General features: G+C 42.1%; 1 protein-coding gene across 2 annotated transcripts in view; it reads right to left on the minus strand.

The window, feature by feature from the left end:
* Positions 1–8474: 8474 nt before the first annotated feature.
* thra.L (thyroid hormone receptor alpha L homeolog) overlaps positions 8475–21289 on the minus strand; it is an 87561-nt gene continuing 74746 nt past the window's right edge. The window contains exons 4-9 of one of the 2 annotated variants that reach the window (XM_018234145.2): positions 20413–20513; positions 18413–18560; positions 17001–17206; positions 14118–14264; positions 13057–13315; positions 8475–12897 (exon numbers count right to left, since the gene is read on the minus strand). In XM_018234145.2, the coding sequence (XP_018089634.1) occupies positions 12647–12897; positions 13057–13315; positions 14118–14264; positions 17001–17206; positions 18413–18560; positions 20413–20513 (1112 nt within the window). In that variant the 3' untranslated portion in view covers positions 8475–12646. Of the gene's footprint in view, positions 12898–13056; positions 13316–14117; positions 14265–17000; positions 17207–18412; positions 18561–20412; positions 20544–21289 lie in introns of both variants that reach the window. The other variant, XM_018234144.2, reaches the window with a different exon arrangement.

The following is a 21289-nucleotide window of genomic DNA, read 5'->3' on the forward strand; positions in this document are numbered from 1 at the left end:
GAGATAATTAATCCTTATTGGAAGCAAAACAATCCTGTTGTGTTTAATAAAGGTTTAAATTTTTTTTTTTAGCAGAGTGAAGTTATGGTGATCCAAATTACGCAAAACCCCAGGTCCCAAGCATTCTGGATAACGGGTCCCATACCTGTAATATAAAGTGCTCAGGAGCACTTAAGTATTTACTAGACTGCTGCCTGGGTGTGAGGCAAAACAAATGAATGAAATTTTAGAGTACCTAAATATTTAAGGCTGTACGGTGGCTCTGTGAGTAGCACTGCTGGGGTCCTGAGTTCAATTCCAGCCATGATTCTGTATGTTTTCTTGCGGGGCTTCCTCCAGGTTCTCCCGTTTCCTCCGACATCCCAAACACATACAGGCAGCTTCATTGGCTTCTCATACAACTGACCCTATTGTGTGTGAATGTGATAGAGACCTTAGATTGTAAGCTCTGCAGCAACCAACACCATATTTGTGTCATTCTAAACTTTTTAAACATTTTTAACCCCCCGTTTCCCCCAGAGACAGAAAGAACCACAAGACCCAGAATGCATTGTGACACATAATTACAAAGCTTACAATTTATTGGTGGAAAGGACAATCGGCCCCCCAAAAACGGGACCATTTAATTAAAAAAAAAAAAACACAATAAGGGAGAGGGGTTACTTAGAAAAAATTGTATACCTTATGGTTTTGGGATGAGGATTTTTTGAGGGAAACGGACTAAAGGGCGAGAGAGGGGTTGGCGGGGTACATATCCAATCCGTACCCCTCTCACATTAGCGCCCCCTAGTCTCTGGTCTGAGGTAAGTTGTGTGTGAATATGAAATTTAATATTAATAACTTAGCCTACTTTACTGAAGGAACAGGCAAAAAAATAAAACAGGGAGGGGAGACAGGAAAGGGGAGAGCCGGCTCTGGTCACCCAAGTTTTTAACACAAACCAAGGGACCCCCAAGGGGCCACAGGTATAACTTGTGCTCCTGGAACTGGCTCTGGCCCTTCCCCTCCCAGTCTGAAGGGGGGTAAAAAGCAAAACATTTCAGGAGAGCGACACTACACAATGGAGTGGGCGGGGGGGGGGGGAGAAAGACGTTTTTAAAAAAAAAAAAAAAAACCTATATGTTAGCATGGCATTTTCTTGTTTTTTGTTTTTTTTTTGTTTTAATACAGCATTTTATAAGCTCTCTGCATATAAAGATTACAGTAAAAAAATAGACAGGCATTATTTCTTTATAGGATTAGGAGAGGACAGAGAGAGAGAGAAAATGGGGTGAAGGGGGAAAGGCTTTGGGAGGGATGGAGTCCCTGAAAATATACATAGACACAGACATTACTAGACAATAGAGCTAACCCCTTTTTTTTTTTTTGAACTACAACAAAGCATAGATACATTTGCAAACGGGGCCGGGGCCCCAGGATGCCTCCCACAAGGTTTAAACCTCAGCCCTTGGTTAACAATATCTCGGGTTTAGAGATTTTCCCTAAAAATGGCGACGTTTGTTCCATCCGAGGGAGGAGTAAGGTGTACACCCAGCAGTGCCTGAGCCTCCCGCTGGTTTTCCCTACTTAAAGTCACCCCCTTCTTTTAGCTAGACACCCAACACTGCCTGGGCCTCTCTCCCTGATACTCTGCAGTCAGGAGGTAACTCTACATGAGATAATAATAATAATAATTACCCAGCACTGTCCAGGCTGTCCCTGATAATCTATAGTAAGGAGATCCCCCTACCTTAGATTCAAAAAACCCAGCACTGTCTGAGTCTGTCCCTGATAATCTGCAGTCAGGAGGTAACTCTAAATTGTGTAGAAAATCAGCACGGTCTGGGCCTGTCCCTGCACTCAGGATACGGTATAAAAAGCTCACAGTATATGTGGATGGTGGACGGTCCAAGCTTGAAGTTGAACATTTGGGCACCTCAGGCTAAAGATGGAACCATTAAGCTCTCCATGTCACTCCATACAAAGCTTTCCTCATGGTGTTGCTCTTGGCCTTTTCCATCTGGATGGATGGCTCACAACTCATCACTGAATGGAGGCATGGGGTTCCTCATCAATTAAAAACTTTGCTCAAACATTGCAGAAACTTGGTCAACAGATGACCACCCTCGGGTTGTGTATGGGTAGACGGCCAACCTTAGAAGAAGAAGAAAGGTTGGCAAACCTTGCGATGTAGATGATTGACACTCTAAATTGGTCTGGCCAGTGTCTAACCAATCTCATCAACTAACTGCTGGTGTTGAATTGTATAGAAAAATAGCACCAAAGATGCGCCCAATGACAATTTGGATAGGAGAGCACTTGATACTTTGATATATGGTTGGAAATGAAAATCAGAAGTAAGACCAGTAGGTCTTTCTTTTCACTTACATGGTCAGGTGGGTCTGTACCCTGAGTCTTTTGAAGATCTATCAACGCTACTCTATGGCAGGTTTGTGTCGCTGCTGCTAACCCTGCTACACACCCTTTGTTATTTAGGACTCGGTCATTGCTCGTCTACACCTTATTCCTCACGTCAGATTCGCTAGAGTAGAGAAAATCTCATGGGGTGGGTACACCGTGTAGGATACAGATAAGGCAGTGTATGTGGGTTGTGCATGAAAGATGGGGGGTATCACCTGGTACCAAGGAATGAGGGGAATCCGCCTTTCAGCATCCCTTTTGTTAGCCCACTTGCTGTGTCCATCACACTCCATATAACACTGCAAACATTCCAACAATGATCGGATCTCAATGGACAGGGCCGAGTGCAATCAGCTTTCTATGGCTACGCTCCTTCCCCTACGACGTGATCCATAGCCACAGAAAGGAACATAGCCGGTAAAAGAAAAAACGTGGGGCAGAGAGAGAGAGAGATTTTACCTACACCAACATTTTTGGAATCTAAAGTTCTGCTAATGCGAAAATACCACAAAAAAAAAAAAAGCGCTGTTACTAACGGAGGCGTGACGCACGTTGGCTTTCACAATATCAGGGGAAATTGTATTTCCTCTTTATTTCTGCCTGAAATATTAATGTATATTTTACGTTGCATCCAATGAAGGCGACTTACTCCTAGGAGCGAGGGTTATTGTACTAACAACTGACTGCCATAGTGTGGGCATGAGCCTGCGGGGGCAGATATTGATGCAACTACTAGGACAGATCATTAGTACAAACGACTTGTGTCGTTATTTGACTTCAGTAAATTCCTATTACAAAGTCATCGGTTCTTTCGAATCTGTAGGCGAGCAGGTTTCTGCCGCAATAAACTACAATCCAATATTCCTCGGTGGGACTCCATACCTGCTGTCTTGTCTTTTTAGGGTTCAACAACAAGTCTTCCTATTAATACTCTTCCTTTATAATGACGAGTCCTGGACACAAGTTCGCAATCGGCGTGCGGGTTTGTGTTTTCTAACAGCTGTTGGGTGAAGCAGGAAAGTGAAAATGAAGTTCAGAGAGAAAAATCAGTTCAAGTTTGTCGCTCTATAAAATGCAAAGCCAACACGCCACCTCTAGGGGGTACTAAGCCATACATTCTTCAGTACTCACTGTCATTCTATGGGGGTTACCGTTCAGCAAGGGGGGAGGGAAGCAGGACCCCGAAATGGGTTTATTGACTCTACACCCCCTCCCTCCTTTATGGGGTAACTGGGTCCTGGATAAGTATGACACCCTCTCACGTAGGACTGAATTGAGACGAGTACTAGTGAGATTTATAAAGCCATGGCTCTCTTTCCTGCAAAGTTACTTCATGGATTTCTACTTATTTCCACTCAAAATCACGTTTCATGTCATTGTCGGAGGATGTTTTAAAGGAACAGTAAAGTGTATAAATGAGCTGGGCAGGGTATATAATGATTTGAGTGGTGGTAACTAGAAGCAAATAATAAATCGTTTTGGGGCCCCACTATACTTCGGAATCAATCAGTGCCCCTGATATCTTTAGGGATGCCTCTATGTAGTTACAAATTTGCTGAACTACAACTGCCAGCACCTTCAAACATATTATTATGGGATGCTCCTCTGCTCAGTAACTTCATTTTCTTATGGCTGACAAGCTGCATACAGGACACCAGGGGGCGCTGCGTTTTCAACTTCATTCTGTTCGCTGATAATATCTTATAAAATAGGGGGAAATGATTAAAGTAGGTGGCAAAGGAGCAATTTCACATCCATTTAGTTAACTTTTCAACAAACCTGGAGCAAAATCCAAGCAAGACAGCTGATCTAGTGCTTGTAAGTAGGATCATCAGCTGGGTTTGGGCCGTGGATTTGAATGCTTTACTGTTCCTTTAACACAAGTAACATTATTCTTTGGATAGATCGGTATTAGAGCTATAAATGTTTCTTAAGATTTCACGAGGAACAAGTAAAAATCCCTTTGGTTTAGAGTAGCTAAAGGGAAGAGTGTTCGTTAGGAATCCTAATATAGGATCATGGGGGGGGGGGTTAACCCTTTCAGATACAGGTATCAATATACCCTTCTATGTAACATTTGGAAACTAGACCTATTGGAGAATATACACTGGCAAAAGCAAACAGGTAAGAAGGAGAAGCGCAGGTTTCGGATGGGTAAGAAACAATCGCTCCTACGTTACTTTTTCTTCTCCCTCAGGGCAATGGCACATGGAGCAACTTCTGGCACCTTATTTTTTGGGTATACCACCGGATCATGGTGCCAAAGTGCCCACGGTAGTCCCTCATACACTTCATTAAAGCCTATGGAGGGTTGCTATGGGAACTTCAGCCGGCACCATTGTTTTCGGCAAAAAACAGTTTAAAGGAGAAGGAAAGCTATGAGGCAGTTTATTGCCAATAGATTAGCGTAAACTGTAAGACTATATTTATTCTGCAGAATGCTTTAACATACCTGAGTAACCAGCTCTAGAAGCTCTCTCTGTTTGTTTAGGATAGCAGCTGCCAAATTAGCTTGGTGTGACATCACTTCCTGCCTGAGTCTCTCCCTGCTCACTCATAGCTCTGGATTACATCAGAGAGGAGAGAGGAGCAAACTGAGCATGCTCAAGCCCTAGCCCTGGAGGTTGAAGCTGAAAACAGTTAGTCTGATACAGAAGCCCATGAGTACACAATAGAAGGAAAGAAATGTGCTGTTTGACAGAGGACTCAGAGCAGCATTACTTTGAGGGTTTACTGTTATATAGACCTTTCTGACAAAGCTTACTTAGATTAGGCTTTCCTTCTCCTTTAAGAGCCTGATGTAGCCCTGTGTGCCACTGCCCTTATATATGAAATAGAAGGCAGACTTTAGGCCTATGGCACACACGCTGTCTGGAGGTGGACTTATTCATTAGACGTTGGGAATTCTGGATGGACGGATTAAAGATCATGGAGTTTGAAATTGGATCGGACATTGGCTACGGTGTTTTCAATATTATGGGACGGGGCTGTTTTTGGTTTTCAAAAGTGGTGATGGGCTTTCCGCCCCATAAACCTGGTTTTATGATGAGATCTATTGCAGCCGGGGGTCAAAGTGCTTTTGGGGAGAAGCGTCCCACTCTAATTTAAAAGGATCTGGCTGTGGTCCATGTCACCACCAGAGGTTCCCATATTTTAGGAATGGGCAGGCAAGTCGGCCATGTTTCTCCCTGATGTAACTGCTGAGGGACAGCCAGTGTGCCATAGCCTGTGCTTGTGGAATAATTCAGAGTATTTGTAGATTCAGATACTGCTACACAGCTGCTTTGGACGATGGCAATCCCAATGTATTGCGCATTGTTGTCTATGAACAAGCAGTATAACAGCTCCTACTCACAATAAACTCTGCCTTCATTTAAGGGAGCACTCATGTAATGATCACTGCATTTATCCACTCCCTAAAATTTCAAACAATTCCCAGATGGGGCTGTGGTAGAACCATTATCCTCCCACTAATTTGATCTTTTTATAACCACTCAGGCTTTAGGATAAGCCAAACCCCCAGAAATGAAAACAAATAAAATAATATAATACTCCCGCATATCGGGGGGTTCAATAGAAACGGTGCTTTGCCATCACCCATGACATCATTTTGCTGCAGACCAATCAGCAAAAAGGTGCATCACAGACCACAGAGATGGGCTATTGCATCAATACGACTAAAGCATTCTGCATATACTGGACTAGATCTAAGGTGCTGGTGTGAGGGACGTGGGTGACAATATTATCATGCGTCAGAGGGTGACCTGCACTTAGGGTTAATCGAACGTTTCTCAAAAAGCCAAGGATTACCCCGAGCAATGGGCAAGGGCCTTAAAACACTATTTATTCACTGTTGAAGCATTAAGCGCTGTAAATGCTTATTGTTTATTCCAAAAATGTAATTATAATGGGATAGAGTCACTCGATTATAATCCCAAGGGCTAAATTACATGGACGACTTTCCTAGGCTCCCATCTTGTGCTGCACTTGGGGGGCATTTATCAACACTGGGCAGTAACCCATAGCAACCAACCAATGATCGGATTATTTTTTAGCCAGCGGCCGGTTGCCATGGGTTACTGCCCAGGTGCAAATTTGCCCAGTGTGGATAAATGAGAACCCCACAGGCTGATTATAAAAATGAATGACAGCCAATAGAAGGTGGTCATACTAAGCATCGACTTGGTTCTTGGTGCTCCCGAATAATAAAACTTTCCATGAATGACTTTGGGTACCTGGCATAGATAGGGGTTGCCACCTTTTCTGGACATTTCTATGTTTTATCCCTATAAATAATATTGGAATCAAACAATATTTGGCAACCCTAGATAATGGGCTCCTACTTCTTCTGCGACTGGTCTCTGCTCTTGGCTTTTGAGAAAAGATCATAATAATAATAATAATAATAATAATAACAAACGAACACAGTGCAGTTACTTTTGATTTAACCCTATAATCTGTGTGCAGGTCACCGTGATGGAAAATTCAGCATTATCTCTTTAACCCACTGCAGTCCAAGACCACTTGCATAGCAGCTCCACCTGACCTGGATGTTACTCCCAGAAGACCATTAATGATTAAAGACAAATAATTGAAATTAAGAGGGAGGGGGGGAAAGACCCAGCAATACACGACTTAACAATAATCAACTGGGAAAAAGACATAGAAAGGGATGCTACGTTTTTTTTGTGAGCCGAGATCATGTGAAGGGTTAACTGGGTGTAATGGCTGATAATAAATTATGGATATGTCCAGGAAATGAACGTCTCCGTCTCGGCATTCTTTTACTTATGAATTCTGAGGATAGACGGAAGGGGGGCCCTGAAGCCATTATTTCCATGGTTACAATCCACCCTAACATTAACCTCAAGCTTTCTAAATTCTGAGTTAGACAATGGTGAATATCTTATTACATGGGCAGGGCTGAAACGAATACATTGCGAGGGGCAGATATAGGGTAGGATTAGTTTCTAGCAGTTAGGCAGTTTCCATTTGGACTAAAAAAGGTGAAATTGATAGACGTGTGTCTCTTTTTAACATGAGTTACTATGTTTTGCATCGATAACATTAAAACTGTCAGTTTGTAACCCAGTGGGCCTGTGGGACTTTTTTTTAAACGTCTCACTGCTGGAGTCAAGGCTTCGTTCCTGCAAGAACGGGGGCGGCAAAATACTGGGGTTAAAAACCAAAAAATTCTCCGAACATAACGTAGGCGTTATTATGGGGACTAGCAGGGAGGGACCTGTATGTGTCCTTTCTGATAATGGCCCAAACTCTTCATTCAGGAAGGTATGGGATTCCGTTATCCGGAAATCCAGAAAGCTCCGAATTAAGGGGAGGTTGTCTCCATTGTAATCAAATAAAAAGGATCTTTTCCTCTGTAAGAATAAAACAGAACCATGTTCACCCAAACGAAGATATAATTAATCATTGTGTAATGAAAAACAACCCTGTTGGGTTTAATTAAATCATTTTAAAGTATGGAGATCCAAATTAAGCAAAGACCCCTTATCCGGAAAACCCCAGGTCCTGAGCATTCTGGATAACAGGTCCCATATCTGTACTTTTATTCTTTTTTAACCTGGTAATATTGCTGATTTTTATTTCTCCATTCAATGGCCATTATCAGGATGGGCTAGGGTTCGGGGGGGTCCCATGGATAAGCCACAGAGCTGCGGAGAGACATTATTTTTGAAAATAATCGCACAAATATTCAAGAAAACGAATTTACGGAACTGTCAAATGCACAAAGCGTGTGATTGAATGGATCAGCTGGAAAGTGAACAAGGCTACATGTGTGCAGGGGGCAGTAAGGCACTGTAGGAGGTGGGTGCTCACCCCTTCTCCCCTCCTGCACTGCATTACAGCCAGGGCAATATATATATATATTTATAAATGATGCAACATTTCTGCAGCTTATTTCAATTCACCTCAATCACAGGGGGTTCACGTAGAGGTTTAACCACCACACTGCCGGATCATTTCCCTGAAGCTTAAACTGTTAAATCTGCCTATTCCATACAAAAACGATGAGGAGGGACCTCTTTTCTGCCAGTACAAAACAAATGGTAAAAAGCAATGAAAATATATATATATATATATATATAGAACAGAAACGTGGAATATGATCCTTGTAAAAGTTAAACTCTCCAGTAAATGACAGCTAAGATCTGTTAAACCTTTTTGGGAAACTATTTAGAACCGATGATGAGCTGAAATTCATTAAAACAAAAAAAAAAAAAAGCCCCTACCATTTTTACATTTAGGGGCGATAGAGGAAAAACAAAGAAGAAAATTTTGATGTAATTTGCATGGGGGCGGAGGCAAAGAAGTGAAGTCCAACATAATCTTTAGAGGCTGAGGCAGCCGGGGGTTTGTATTTTTTATATTAATGCTGCGGATTTAGTAAAATGAAAACGTTCTGCGGTATCCATAGTGTCCCCTTTCTGTGCCGTTTTTCCCCCCAAGTTCATTGCCTGTCCTGCTCCACTTGGGGTCTTTCTGTGGGGACCACATATCTTCCAGCTGGTGAGCATCAGACCCCCCCCCCAAATCAGTTTCTCCTCAAAGAAGGATGGGAGGGGGGTTCTCACCTTAAAGTCAAAACAGCGAGGTCGCAAATGTAAAGGAGGATGAGAAGGGGTCGTTGTCTGAGGTATGAGCGTATGAGAAAAAGAAAATCTTCCTGGTTTATTCCTGGTATGAATAAAGTGTGAGTGTGCGAGCTGGGAGAGCGAGCGTGGCTGAATGCTCTCTCCAATGCAGACATAGTTACTGTCAGTTGTGAGGTTGCTTCTGCATAAGCCATTGATTGAACGGAAAAAAAAAAACATTATCCCAGAGACAAGTATTTGTAGTGTTGAGGGAATGGCCAGAAATAAAACTCCTATTTATACTCCGAAGTCACGACAGGTTCCATAGCAGACAATCTTCCAAGAGTTTCTCGACCTCCGTGGAACCGTGAGCGGGTAGATCCTGCACTGGTGAAGCTTTTCCATGCCAGGTGAACGCAGCCTCCGAACCAGGATCTAAACATTCTGCAGAGGGGAGCTGCTGCTCGTGACACCCCCACTAAACAAAAATATATATATATATATATAGGTGCCAGTTGAAGCATCATCGGTGAGCGGCCAAATAAAGGTTTGGAGGCGCACTCTAAAATGAATGAAGACATATCCCTGTGTGAAGCTGGTGAGGCTACAGGTGGTGAGAGTCTATGGTTGAGACAAAAGACTCCATCATTTACATCTACAATGCCTTTGCAGCGCTCACAATAAACAACCAGGGCTTCATTACACAGTGGATGGAGAGAGGAATAGGAATGGCACCAAAAGCTTATACAGACCACTATAAAGAATTCTAAAAACAAAAAAATACCTGGGTTAAGACATACTTCTGTACCAACCAGTCTGAGGACCCACTGAGTCGTCCTCTGTTTAAACCGGCCAAAAAAAAACAGTTAATGTCGTCTAAAAGCCTCAGCCGCCCGAGATGGGTGAATCTCTGCAACACGGGGAGGGGAGGGTTAAAATCAAATAAAAACAGAAGTTAACAGGCATGGAAATAAAGATAAGTGCAGCCACCTCAGAGGTGACATCACCGCGGCACATATATATATATATATATATATATATATATATATATATATACACATATATACATACTTTTCTACTTTCTTTAGAGTGTGCTAAGCACACACATTTGTAAGGGTTTCGGGGGTTCCTTTTTTTTGTTTTTTTTTTTGCAGGGGGTAACAATTAGCCAGGTCTCTAAGGCCTGGAATCTTTAAAGTCCACTGAGTGGACCGGACCTCATTTCTTTATAACGTCCAGTCCGCCGACGTTAAGCTAAAAGAGATAGCTGTGCTCCTGGGGCCCAGACGGGGGTCGGCAGTGCGAGAGGCAGGCCCCCAACAGAGCCCAGGGGCAAGAAAAACACTATTCAAACACAAAACAACAGCTTTTTTTTTTGTTTTCTCCTGCTAATTAGCCGAGGTAAACCCAACACAGAGTTCTTGTAACACCGTGCAGGGTCCCACCACTAAGCCGCACCCAGGGCCAGAGCAAACTCACATCCTTATCATTTAACCAATCAAAATCATTTTCATTTGAAGCATGCAGCACTGAGCTTCTTCAGGGGTCCTCCTCAATTAGACACTATGTATTGCTGCTTTGGAGACAATTAAATAGATGAATATTCCTTTTCTCTGGCGCTGGGTGGGACTGGACCGATATACTAACAATCCCTCATATTAAAGTCTGCTGGCTCCCAACGTATCCATGGGAATATGAAAAAATCCCCAAATTATGGCGCAGAATTCCCTTTGCAGAGCCAACCTCTCTTCCAAAAGAATTGATAAAAAGATATGGTTTGCATTTAATAAAAAAACGATAAATTTAAGTGCTTTTTCAATTTTAATTTTGAAGGGGGAGGGTGTAGGGCTGTGTGTTGGGGGGGAAGCAGAATCTGCCCGCGGAAAAATACTGAACCCCAAAAAAATTGAAATCAAAAGGGACACTTTAAGTCAAACATATTAAGTGCTTCTGCCGCCGCTGAACCTTACCAGGCCATTGGGCAGCAGACAGGTGAGCAGGGCCGTTCATTCTGTCCAATAGCGCGCCGTGAAATCACACAGGTGTCTATCAACAGCACACAATATAAGGGGTTAAATATGTCAAAATACACTAAGTGCTTCTTTAGGTTCTTAGGGAAAAAGAGAACAAAAATCGGAGTCCATCATTGGTAACAAGTGCTTTCAGCAAAGTGCAAATAGAGGGGATTAAGGGAAGGCAATATATTCTACAGAAGAATGTGGGGGTGAAACACCCCCCCATCATGTAGAAAACTTGGCAATAGAAACCCAATAAAAAGGGTTAGAGGCTGTACAGTAAGGCTGCCAGGAACTCTGTAAAGCCACATATCGGATCTCCTCGAAAGAGATGCAGAATAAGATGCAGGAGAGCAGCAAAAAAGCGAGAACACATGCAATCTGGCATTTCAAAGTGCTTCTTAGAAAAATTTTTGGTTTGCGTAGCTGCAGAGGGTCTCTGGGGTTTTTTTTCCGCATGGCAGGGTCTGTGGGTGGGTGTGGGGGGTTAGACTAGAAGGCAGGCTTTGGTGCTTTTGCTTCATCCCAAAAATAGCAGTTTGGGGTGACTTTTCTATAAATGTAGGGTATGGTGGAGGGAAGTCTGTGCAAGGGAGGGGTCTCATATACTATGCCCCGCCTCCCATCTGGCTTTATACTATGGTTCAAATGAAGGAGGAGTAACGTTTGGCCTGACAGGCACTCTGCAGAGGTGAATTCAGCACCTGGACTAAAAATGGGATCTGATTGCAGATCAGAAGTATAGATGTTATACATTGTATATATACATACACACATATATATAGATATATATGTATATACACAAACATACTCAGATAGATAGATAAGACAGATAGATATCTACATATACTACCTACATACAAAAAAAATTAAAGCATTCTTCACTGCAATGTTTTTCTGATTGCATGGGCATTGGCACTTAAGAAATATGAAATATTTGGGAATATATGGGAATATCTCTGTGTGTATATATATATATATATATATATATATATATATATATATATATATATACACACAAATATATATACACATACACACACACACATATATATATATAAAGCTGAATAAGCTGAAGAGTGGGACAATGAGGCCCATTATGAAATTATCTATCTATCTATCTATCTATCTATCTATCTATCTATCATTTTGCATATGGGGGTACAGAAGAGTTTAAGCCACTCATTATCTGTTCCCCTCCCATATTTGAAGATGTCAATTAAAAGCCGCCCAAGTAATCTTGCACTGAGCCTTTTGGTGGTGTTGGGGAGAGATATGCTAGATTAAACATCCATTCCTGGGTGTATCATAATGGTGCCACAGGAAACTACAAGAACAACAAAAAGGTTACAAGCGCCTTTTCCTTGGACATCTTGTGCCCTAAGGTGGTGCCACTCAGCTTCCAACCTATAAATGTATCAGGTTTGGGGCCAAACGGCTTCTGTTCTTGTTTTTTTTTTTCTGTTTTACCAAGATGATCGCTGGCAAACTTCCATTTCCGAGTGTACCACAATAAAAGGTTCCTTTAGCTGTAGCAGGATTTTCCTATATTGTCTTCTTAGGATATAATGGCCAACCAAGGTAGGGAGGAACAAAAGGGATAAATGCTTTTTCCTCTCTACCGACATGCACTGTCCCTCAAACTTCCTGGTCCTCAAAGACCTCAAGGAAGAGCGGTGGAAAGAGCTCGGTGGGGCACTCGACCTTCATGTGCAGAAAGCGGCTGGCATGGCATGCCCCTATCATGCGCAGGTCCGTCACCTTCATTAGGAGTTTGGGCCAGAAGTGGGGAATGTTGTGTTTGCGATGGTTGATGTAGTGTTCAAAGGCGAGAAGGTAGGTCTCTTGACATTTCTCTATCTTGTCCGTGCAGATTAAACCAGTTCGGTCTGGAAAGGGAGAAAGTCAGTTGCACTAATCGCAATAGAATTAAAATACAGCCCAACAACATCTATTTATATCTATTCTATTTGGAGAAAAGAAGTAGATCCAACTTCAAAACAGGGACTATGTCCATTAAAAAAAGCACAACGTCGCACTCTTATTACCTGATGACATTAGCAAAACAGCCTGCAGCAGTGCCACTTCCGTATCGTCAAGGTTAAACGCAGCAAGCGACCTCCCGAGGTCAAAGATGGCATCAGAGACAACACCCAGACCTCCGTTCTTAAGCTGCTCCCGTTTCACAGCCATCTCTCCGCTCAGCGTTAGGGTCTCGCTGTCTGGATCGTAGCGTACAGCAGCACGGAGAGACATGATCTCCATACAACATCCTTTCAACAGGATGATCTGGTCTTCACAAGTCAGCTGGTGGGACAGGGACATGTTTTTAAAGAAGGACATATGATGTAGGTGGTAGGAAAGGCCTTTCTAATAACAAGGATAAAGGGGGAATTTAGCACAGAAATGCATGAGGGTCCCTAATCACACCAGGCCATTTTATAGGGATGGGGATCTTGGGGTGGACAATAATAACAAAGGAAGTAGTTTGTTGGGGTACAGAGGGGAGGACTAGATTTTCAGGGTGTCAACGTAGTGGTATGTGGAGCACTTGTAATGAAAAGGAAAAATAAAATAGATAGTTTGTCATAGAAGTGGAAAGAAGATATGAACTATTAGGCCATGAATGCAGAGAATTGTGAATGCAGAGGTCATTCAGTGTAAGGGTAGGTGGATGGAACATTTAATTGGTGGCTTAACATTTAATAGATGGGTATCTGGTGAGGAACACTTAATGAAAAGGTGGGTTGAGTGGGGGCAGAGTGGAAAATTGAGAGGACAGGTGATTAGGAAAGGACTTTCCTAACTTTGGTGGGTGAACTGGAAAGAAATGTCACTAGTGGGATGGATGGAGGGTAGGTGGGTGAGGAGAAACATACAGTGGAGGGTCGGTGAGGAGAGGATTCAATAGACAGGTGGTAGGCATTGTATGGTTAAAGAACAATATGATTGGTGTGGTATAAAAAAAGATTTGCTTTTGATGGAGATTTTATCAATACATCAATATTCAAAATGGTTATGAGGGAATAAGGAAATATATGTTTAGTCATAGAAACGTGAATATTATATACTGGCTATTGTTATTGTCCCTTCTGTGTCACGCACTCACCTCAGAGAACATGGGCAGCTTCTTGGCAAAGTCCACCACTCTGGTAATTGCCGGGGTGATTATCTTGGTGAACTCACTGAAAGCTTCCAGGTCAACTTTATCCCCATCCGGCATGGAAGCCATGGGAGACTGCCCGATATCTTCCGGCTGTAACACGGAGAAAGGAGAGAGACAAGTCAGCGTTGGCAGTGGAGGACAAAAGAGCGTCCGGCATTAACAGAGAGACTGACACACATTATATAATTGCATCTTATTAAGAGAACTTTTGGCAGACTGTCTGTCTACACTACAGTTTCTGGCAACTTCAGAAGTGTGCAGACGTTTAAATGTTCCACTAGAGGGTGATGGTAACCCACATATGATATAATGGGTGGCTGTGGAAGAGAAAGCGTGTCTAATCCACGTGACAGGGGGAGGAGAGGGAGGCACAGAGGGAGGTCACTTGGAAAGGGAGGGGAGAGAAAACAGGCAGTTGCGCCCAGTTGCCTGTAACCCTCTCTGACAAAACACACATGGATGCGTCACCCACAGCCCTGCTTGCAATGCTGCAGCCATATCATAGGGAGATTAAAGGGTTAAACCCCTCTGTCGGAAAGGTACAGGGTGCCAAACATTAGCTGCCTGCAGAGGTACACAAAGCTGTGCACACAGGGGCGTAACTACAGAGCAAGCAGACCCTGCGGCTGCCCAGGAGGTATAGGGGCCCACAAGGCCCTAAATAATGAGCAATTTCAATATATATATTGGTAAAACAGGACAACCTCTGGTTATGTTGGGGGCCCTAAAATGAATTTGCGGTGGGGCCCAGTAACATCCACTGCTTGTGCTCACTCGATGGATCCAAATCCAACGCCATAAATCCAGTTGAGCGACATGTTGCACTCACAAAAAGTTCCCAACAAACAGGAGAGGCTACAATAGCTGCCATGCACCAATCATAGACTACATTTAGTCACCCAAACGATCAGAATGGAATGCTCAGCACACAGACAGCAGTATTAAGTGCCAGCTACCACAATGCACTGCGGCTCAACATATACAAATGCCTTTGTCTTCACATTTACCCAGGCACAAACACTTAAGAAACATGTCACCATGTATCTTTATAATAATTTATTTCCTATATACCATGTTATTAGACAGGGGGCTCACTAATTGACTGAGTTCAAGGACAAATAAAAAAAGACGGGGGGATGCTAGTGGCAAAATAACGGAGCGAGCGGCACAGAGGCAATTATATCATAGCCGTTATTTATACACGGCTGTCAGAGCCACTGAGGCATTGGAACAGAATATATTGCTGTTAATATATACACGGAATGGAGAAGCATAATTAGATGAATGTACTGAGAGACACAGCTATATACAGAGGCACCCGAAAACAAGGTGTCAGTGCTAAACACAAAGGCACCCCCAAAACATAAAGGCACAGGTAGTAGTAGTAGTAGTGTTAAACACAGCTAGGAGAATGGATTGCTAAACACAGAAGGACAGGAGAGAGGGAGATAGGTACTAGGAATACCCGAAATGTACCAAACTGAGGGATGGATACCAGAACCAAGTGCCAATGAATACTGAGTATTAGAAATGTGCTACTAAACAGTAAAGCATGGGCTCAACACTGGCACTGGTAACAGAAATGTACTGATAAGAACTGAAGTGTGGGTACCCCAGCAGAGTGCTAAGAAAAAAAGCATGGGTGCCCCATAGGCTGTAGCACCCTAGCACAATTCTAAGCACTGATGATGAATGGTTACCAAAATGGATTCCTATGGGATTTTCAGAACTGTATTTTTCAATGGGTGAAAGTTAGAACTCACCATTTGATAAATATGGTTCCCAGAGGAATGAATAGAACGTGGGAGATTTTATTTATTAAGCCCTAAACTCACATTTTGATTAATCTGCCCCATCATGTCTCAGAATAGAAGCAAATACATCAAGACAGGCATGATTTTGCACTGCGCTGTTGCATTTGGAAAGAAGCAAAGACTTTGCTACACAAACAGCAGAGCATGACAGCGGGATACAAATAACACAATGCACAAAGAGAGATCGGTGCTGCAGCACACACGTATACAGTTCCCTATAACACAGACATTGATACCAAATGGTCACATATATAAAGATGATAATACTAGCATATATATCTCTACCCAATCTGCGCTAAAGGACAGGGAGATTGAGATGTCACATTGGGACAAATAAATAGCTACAATATTGTGCTGCAGAACCAAGGAATAAGGACGCGGCACCATTATATAGTGATACAAACCGAAATGCACCGCAACAAACACAGAAGGTTGCTTTCAAAATCATCTGCATGCTGACCTATGTGCGTGTCTAGGCACACTTTCTGGAAACCCCAGCGGTGGGGCAGGGGGCACAGGCTGTAGGGGTAACAGATGCTGCTTGCTCTCTCCCGGAGGTCACAGCCTCTCCATCTGCGCAGGAAGTTTGCGGACGGAAATGGCAGGGATTCCCTGCTGGATCCTGCAAGGTTACTTCAGTAGATAGCCGGGCTTCAATGCTACTCACTGGACTACTCGAGGGGAGCACAGAGGGGAAATCAGGAGTATTAAGGTATATGAATACTTCAATTAACATATATATATATATATATATATATATATATATATATATATATATATATATATATATATATATATATATATATATATATATATATATATCTATCCCTGGCTTTGCTTCCCTTGAAACACTTTCCATTGTTCCACACAACCAACTCCATAAGTCTCATTTATAATTCAAGTGCTGCTCATGGCAAAAACTCCACCTAACCCCAAATTGAGGGGCACAATAGATCTTCTCTATTGCATTCACTTTTTCATTATCATCATCATCATCATCATCATGTCTCACCAGAAACTTCCTACGCTGTTTCCAGTGGCTGCCCTGAGCATTGGTACTCCTGTGAGCTTCTGTTACAATGCGAATCAACTCCCACTCCTCGCTGCTTGGCTCGGGACGCTGTTGCAGAGTCTTGATCATCTCCTCCTTCCGCCGCCGCTGTCGATTCTCTTCAATCAGTTTTCGCTTGGCTACCCGCTTGCTATCATCCAGGACAACTGGGGAGAAGGAGAGAGACAGACAGGGAGAGCCGTGAGAATAAAGGGTTGAGGTTAAGGTGAACAGAAATGAACAGAAGAGGGGAAAAACATCAAAGAAGAATGTATAAAGTCTGATATTTAAAAATGAAGAGAGAAAAGGGAAAGAAAGGCAGAGGGTGAGAATTCTGTGAGAAACATGGATGTTGGAAGGAAGAGAAAAAAGTCATTGAAACAGGAATGGGAACTCATCAGGCCATTATCAGAAGGCTTGAGAAAGAATAATTAGGGATTTCTTCCATGACTCTGTTGGTTCCCATGCTAATGAGTTTCCCAGTTTTTTTAACCAGGGACTTGTCCCCATAAAGAGGATCACTGCACCAGAGGCCACCCCTGCAGACTAGAGCAAAAGAAGTTTCATTTGAAGCAGTGCAGGGGGTTCTTCACAGTGAGGATGATTAGTTGGACAGATAATATCCAAGGCTATTTTGATACTAAAATCTATATATAATTTATGTGAGGTTATGGAGGGTTCAGTGTGTGTGTGTGTGTGTGTTTGGATGCTGCGTTTCATTTGGAGGGGTTGAACTTGATGGAATTTTCCACCCAATTTACGGATGCAAAGCCATAAAAACACCAGTCTAACTTGTAGGTATCTGTGAGACTCGCTTACTGTAGCTGATGTGAAGGTTCAAACCCCAAACATAAGGGAAAATTGAATTGGAATGCTGTTTATGAGAGTAGCCTCAGCATAAAGCTATACGTTATCCAGACTGGCACACATGGTAATGGAGCCACCATAGTTGACCTGAGACTGTTTCCTTTAGGAAGAAAAGGCCCGAAATTCCTCCAAAGCAACAGAAGATGCTGATGAAAGGCTGAAGGGAATGTTTATTTGAAGTTCCTGCTGCTCTACAAGGTGCCACAAGGGCTCGCATAATTCAAGCAGGAATATTTAGTGCTGAATAAATAAGCAAAATGTCTCCATTTTTGGTTGGGTTTATTTGAGCTGTATCCCCTTTCTCAGCTTTGGGATTCAAGGTTTTGAGTATAAATTGCACTACAATAAAAAAAAACCCCATTGCAGGAGTCTGACAAAGTCTCAGCACAGTATAACACCCCCCAATAATGAGGTCACTGTCTACTTGGCATTTTATTAGATGACTGATGCTGCCCACCTTAAATCCACCCTGGCACAGATTTGCTCCCACCCCTGCCCGCACTTACGATCCATTGCCATGCCAACGGCAATGCATTTCTTGAAGCGGCAGAGCTGGCACTGATTTCGGGTGATCTTGTCGATAATGCAGCAGCCATCGTACTTGCACGAGTAGGAGGGGTGCAGGTTCTTCTGGATGGTGCGGCGAAAGAAACCCTGCGTGGGAGACAAGGGAAGGGATTGCAGGCTAAATACACAAAGATTTACTGCTATATAGAACAACCAACAGTGCTAATTTGGCAAAGTAAACAAGCCTTTAATCTACTCCTCACTGTACACTCTGCTTTATGGCTGAACTAAACGAGCAGCGACAGCATTAGACTAGATACTGGTATAAATAATGGGCATCTCCAACTGGGTCAATTTGTCTAATAGTTATTTGTTCTGAATAATTCAGGGCATGTGTTTAAGCATAAGAGACAATTTATTTTCTGCTTTTATTTCTTTTGGAATGAAGTCTGCATTCCTGTGCCCCAATTAGATCCATGCCCATGCATAGCTCACCCCCCATACAAATCAACCACAAACCCATAGCAAACGCTCTGCATCACCCCTCCTGTAACCATTCTGTTATTTACAGCTAAAAACGGCTTTCCAGTGCCAATATATGTGCAGCCCTATTCCCATCATGCAAAAGGAAGTTCCTTTGCCTTTAGGAAATAGACCATCCAAATATTTCCCACACATTCTAGACACACAAATGTCTCCTATTCTAGTCCTGCCCTGAATCATTAAACAATAAATTGAGTTGAAATTTAAAATAAACAGTTTTTTTAAAGATGTTCCTGGTGCCCCAGCCACATCCACATCCAAATATACCCATGTCTATACTGGATAGTGTAAATACATAGGCCTGTATGTATATTGTCTATTTGCAGAGCTATTAGTGCTCATATAAAAGTACAGATTAGTGCCTATACCAATGCTTTTCATGCATATATATCTCTATGGATTAGGGACTGTATTGTCTATATCTGTACTGACTAGTTCCTAAATCTAGTGCTTGCATTGCCTATATCTGTATGGATTAGTTCTTATACCTAGAGTTTATATTGCCTATATCTGTATGGATTAGCTAGAGTTTATATTGATTATATGTGTATGGATAAATTCCTATACCTATAAATTATATTGATTATATCTGTATGGATTAGTTCTTATACCTAGCGCATATATTGATTATATGTGTATGTATAAATTCCTATACCTATATCTTATATTGATTATATCTGTATGGATTAGTTCTTATACCTAGAGCATATATTGATTATATGTGTATGGATAAATTCCTATAACTAGAGTGTATATTGATTATATCTGTATGGATTAGTTCCTATACATAAAGCTTATATTGATTATATCTGTATGGATAAATTCTTATACCTAGAGCGTATATTGATTATATCTGTATGGATTAGTTCCTATAACCAGAGCGTATATTGATTATATCTGTATGGATTAGTTCCTATACATAAAGTTTATATTAATTATATCTATATGGATAAATTCCTATACCTAGAGTATATAGTGATTGTATCTGTATGGATTAGTTCCTATACCTTTATCTTATATAGATTATATCTGTATGGATTAGTTCTTATACCTAGATCTTATATTAATTACATCTGTATGGATAAATTCCTATAACAAGAGCTTATATTAATTATATCTGTATGGATTAGTTCCTATACCTAATGCTTATAGTGATTATATCTGTATGGAGTAGTTCTTATACCTAGGGGCTGTATTGCCTATATTTATATGGATTAATACTTATAACTAGAGTTTATATTGCCTATATCTGTATGGATTAGTTCTTACACCTAGAGTTTATATTAATTATATCTTTATGGATTACTTCCTATACTATTATTAGTAGTAGGACTATCATTAGTTGGGCTGAAGGCTGGAGACATCCAAACAATACATAATTGAGGATTCCCAGTAGACAGGATGACCTCTCTATATTATTAGTAAGATATAAATTGAGGATTTGCAGGATACATACCTTACACCCCTCGCAAGTGATACAGCGGTAGTGGTACCCCGTGGCCTTATCACTGCACACCACGCATGGCTCATCTTTGTCCAGATAGCTGGGGATGTACCCTGCAGAGGGCAGAGACACCAAGCTGTCACCTGTGTCACCGGATGAGAGGAAAAGCTATTGGCATAGAAGCTGTTAATGGGGGTAGACAGACGCAGCGTTTCATTGGCTGCCAATGGCGTATCATGGAACACTGCTGTCTGAGTTAACCCCACACACTATACATTAGACACAAAGAATACAGCATACAGAAAGCAGTCGACAATAAACAACTGAAACTGAAAGCTAAACAAAAGATGCCTGCTAGTTGTTTTTTTTGTAGCCTTGAGGCATAGTGTTCCTCATTACGGACTGATCCTGTATCCAGAAAACCCCAAATTCCCAGCATTCTGGATTCTATTTCCCATACCTGCACAGCCAAATATAAAAAGGTAGGTGTCTGTGTCCATGAATTACTTGTTTTAATGTTTTAATAATGAGTGGGGCTCATCCAGTCACAGACATGTGCATACACAGGCACAAAGCCAGTTCATCCAGTTGAGGGTAATTACTGTGTGTCGTCCCAGTGCTCAATCTTATTCTACAATGGAAGTAATTATCTTTTATAAGAGAACTCCTGTCTGGACCAAGTGTATGGAATGAGGAGGGGGCAGAAGAGCTGCTGACTTGCTCTTTAGGGTAACAAAGCTGGAGGGTGAAATGGGGGTGAGGAAAGAGCAAACGGACGGAAATTTTCTGTTCAGACAAATTAGAGACGACAAGAGAGAGAGAGAGAGGGAGAAAGCAGTAGAGATGAGGGGTTCCTTGACAGTATAACCCAGACACAATCAGAAATTAG

Source organism: Xenopus laevis, chromosome 9_10L (assembly GCF_017654675.1).
Source record: "Xenopus laevis strain J_2021 chromosome 9_10L, Xenopus_laevis_v10.1, whole genome shotgun sequence".
Lineage (NCBI taxonomy): Eukaryota > Metazoa > Chordata > Amphibia > Anura > Pipidae > Xenopus > Xenopus laevis.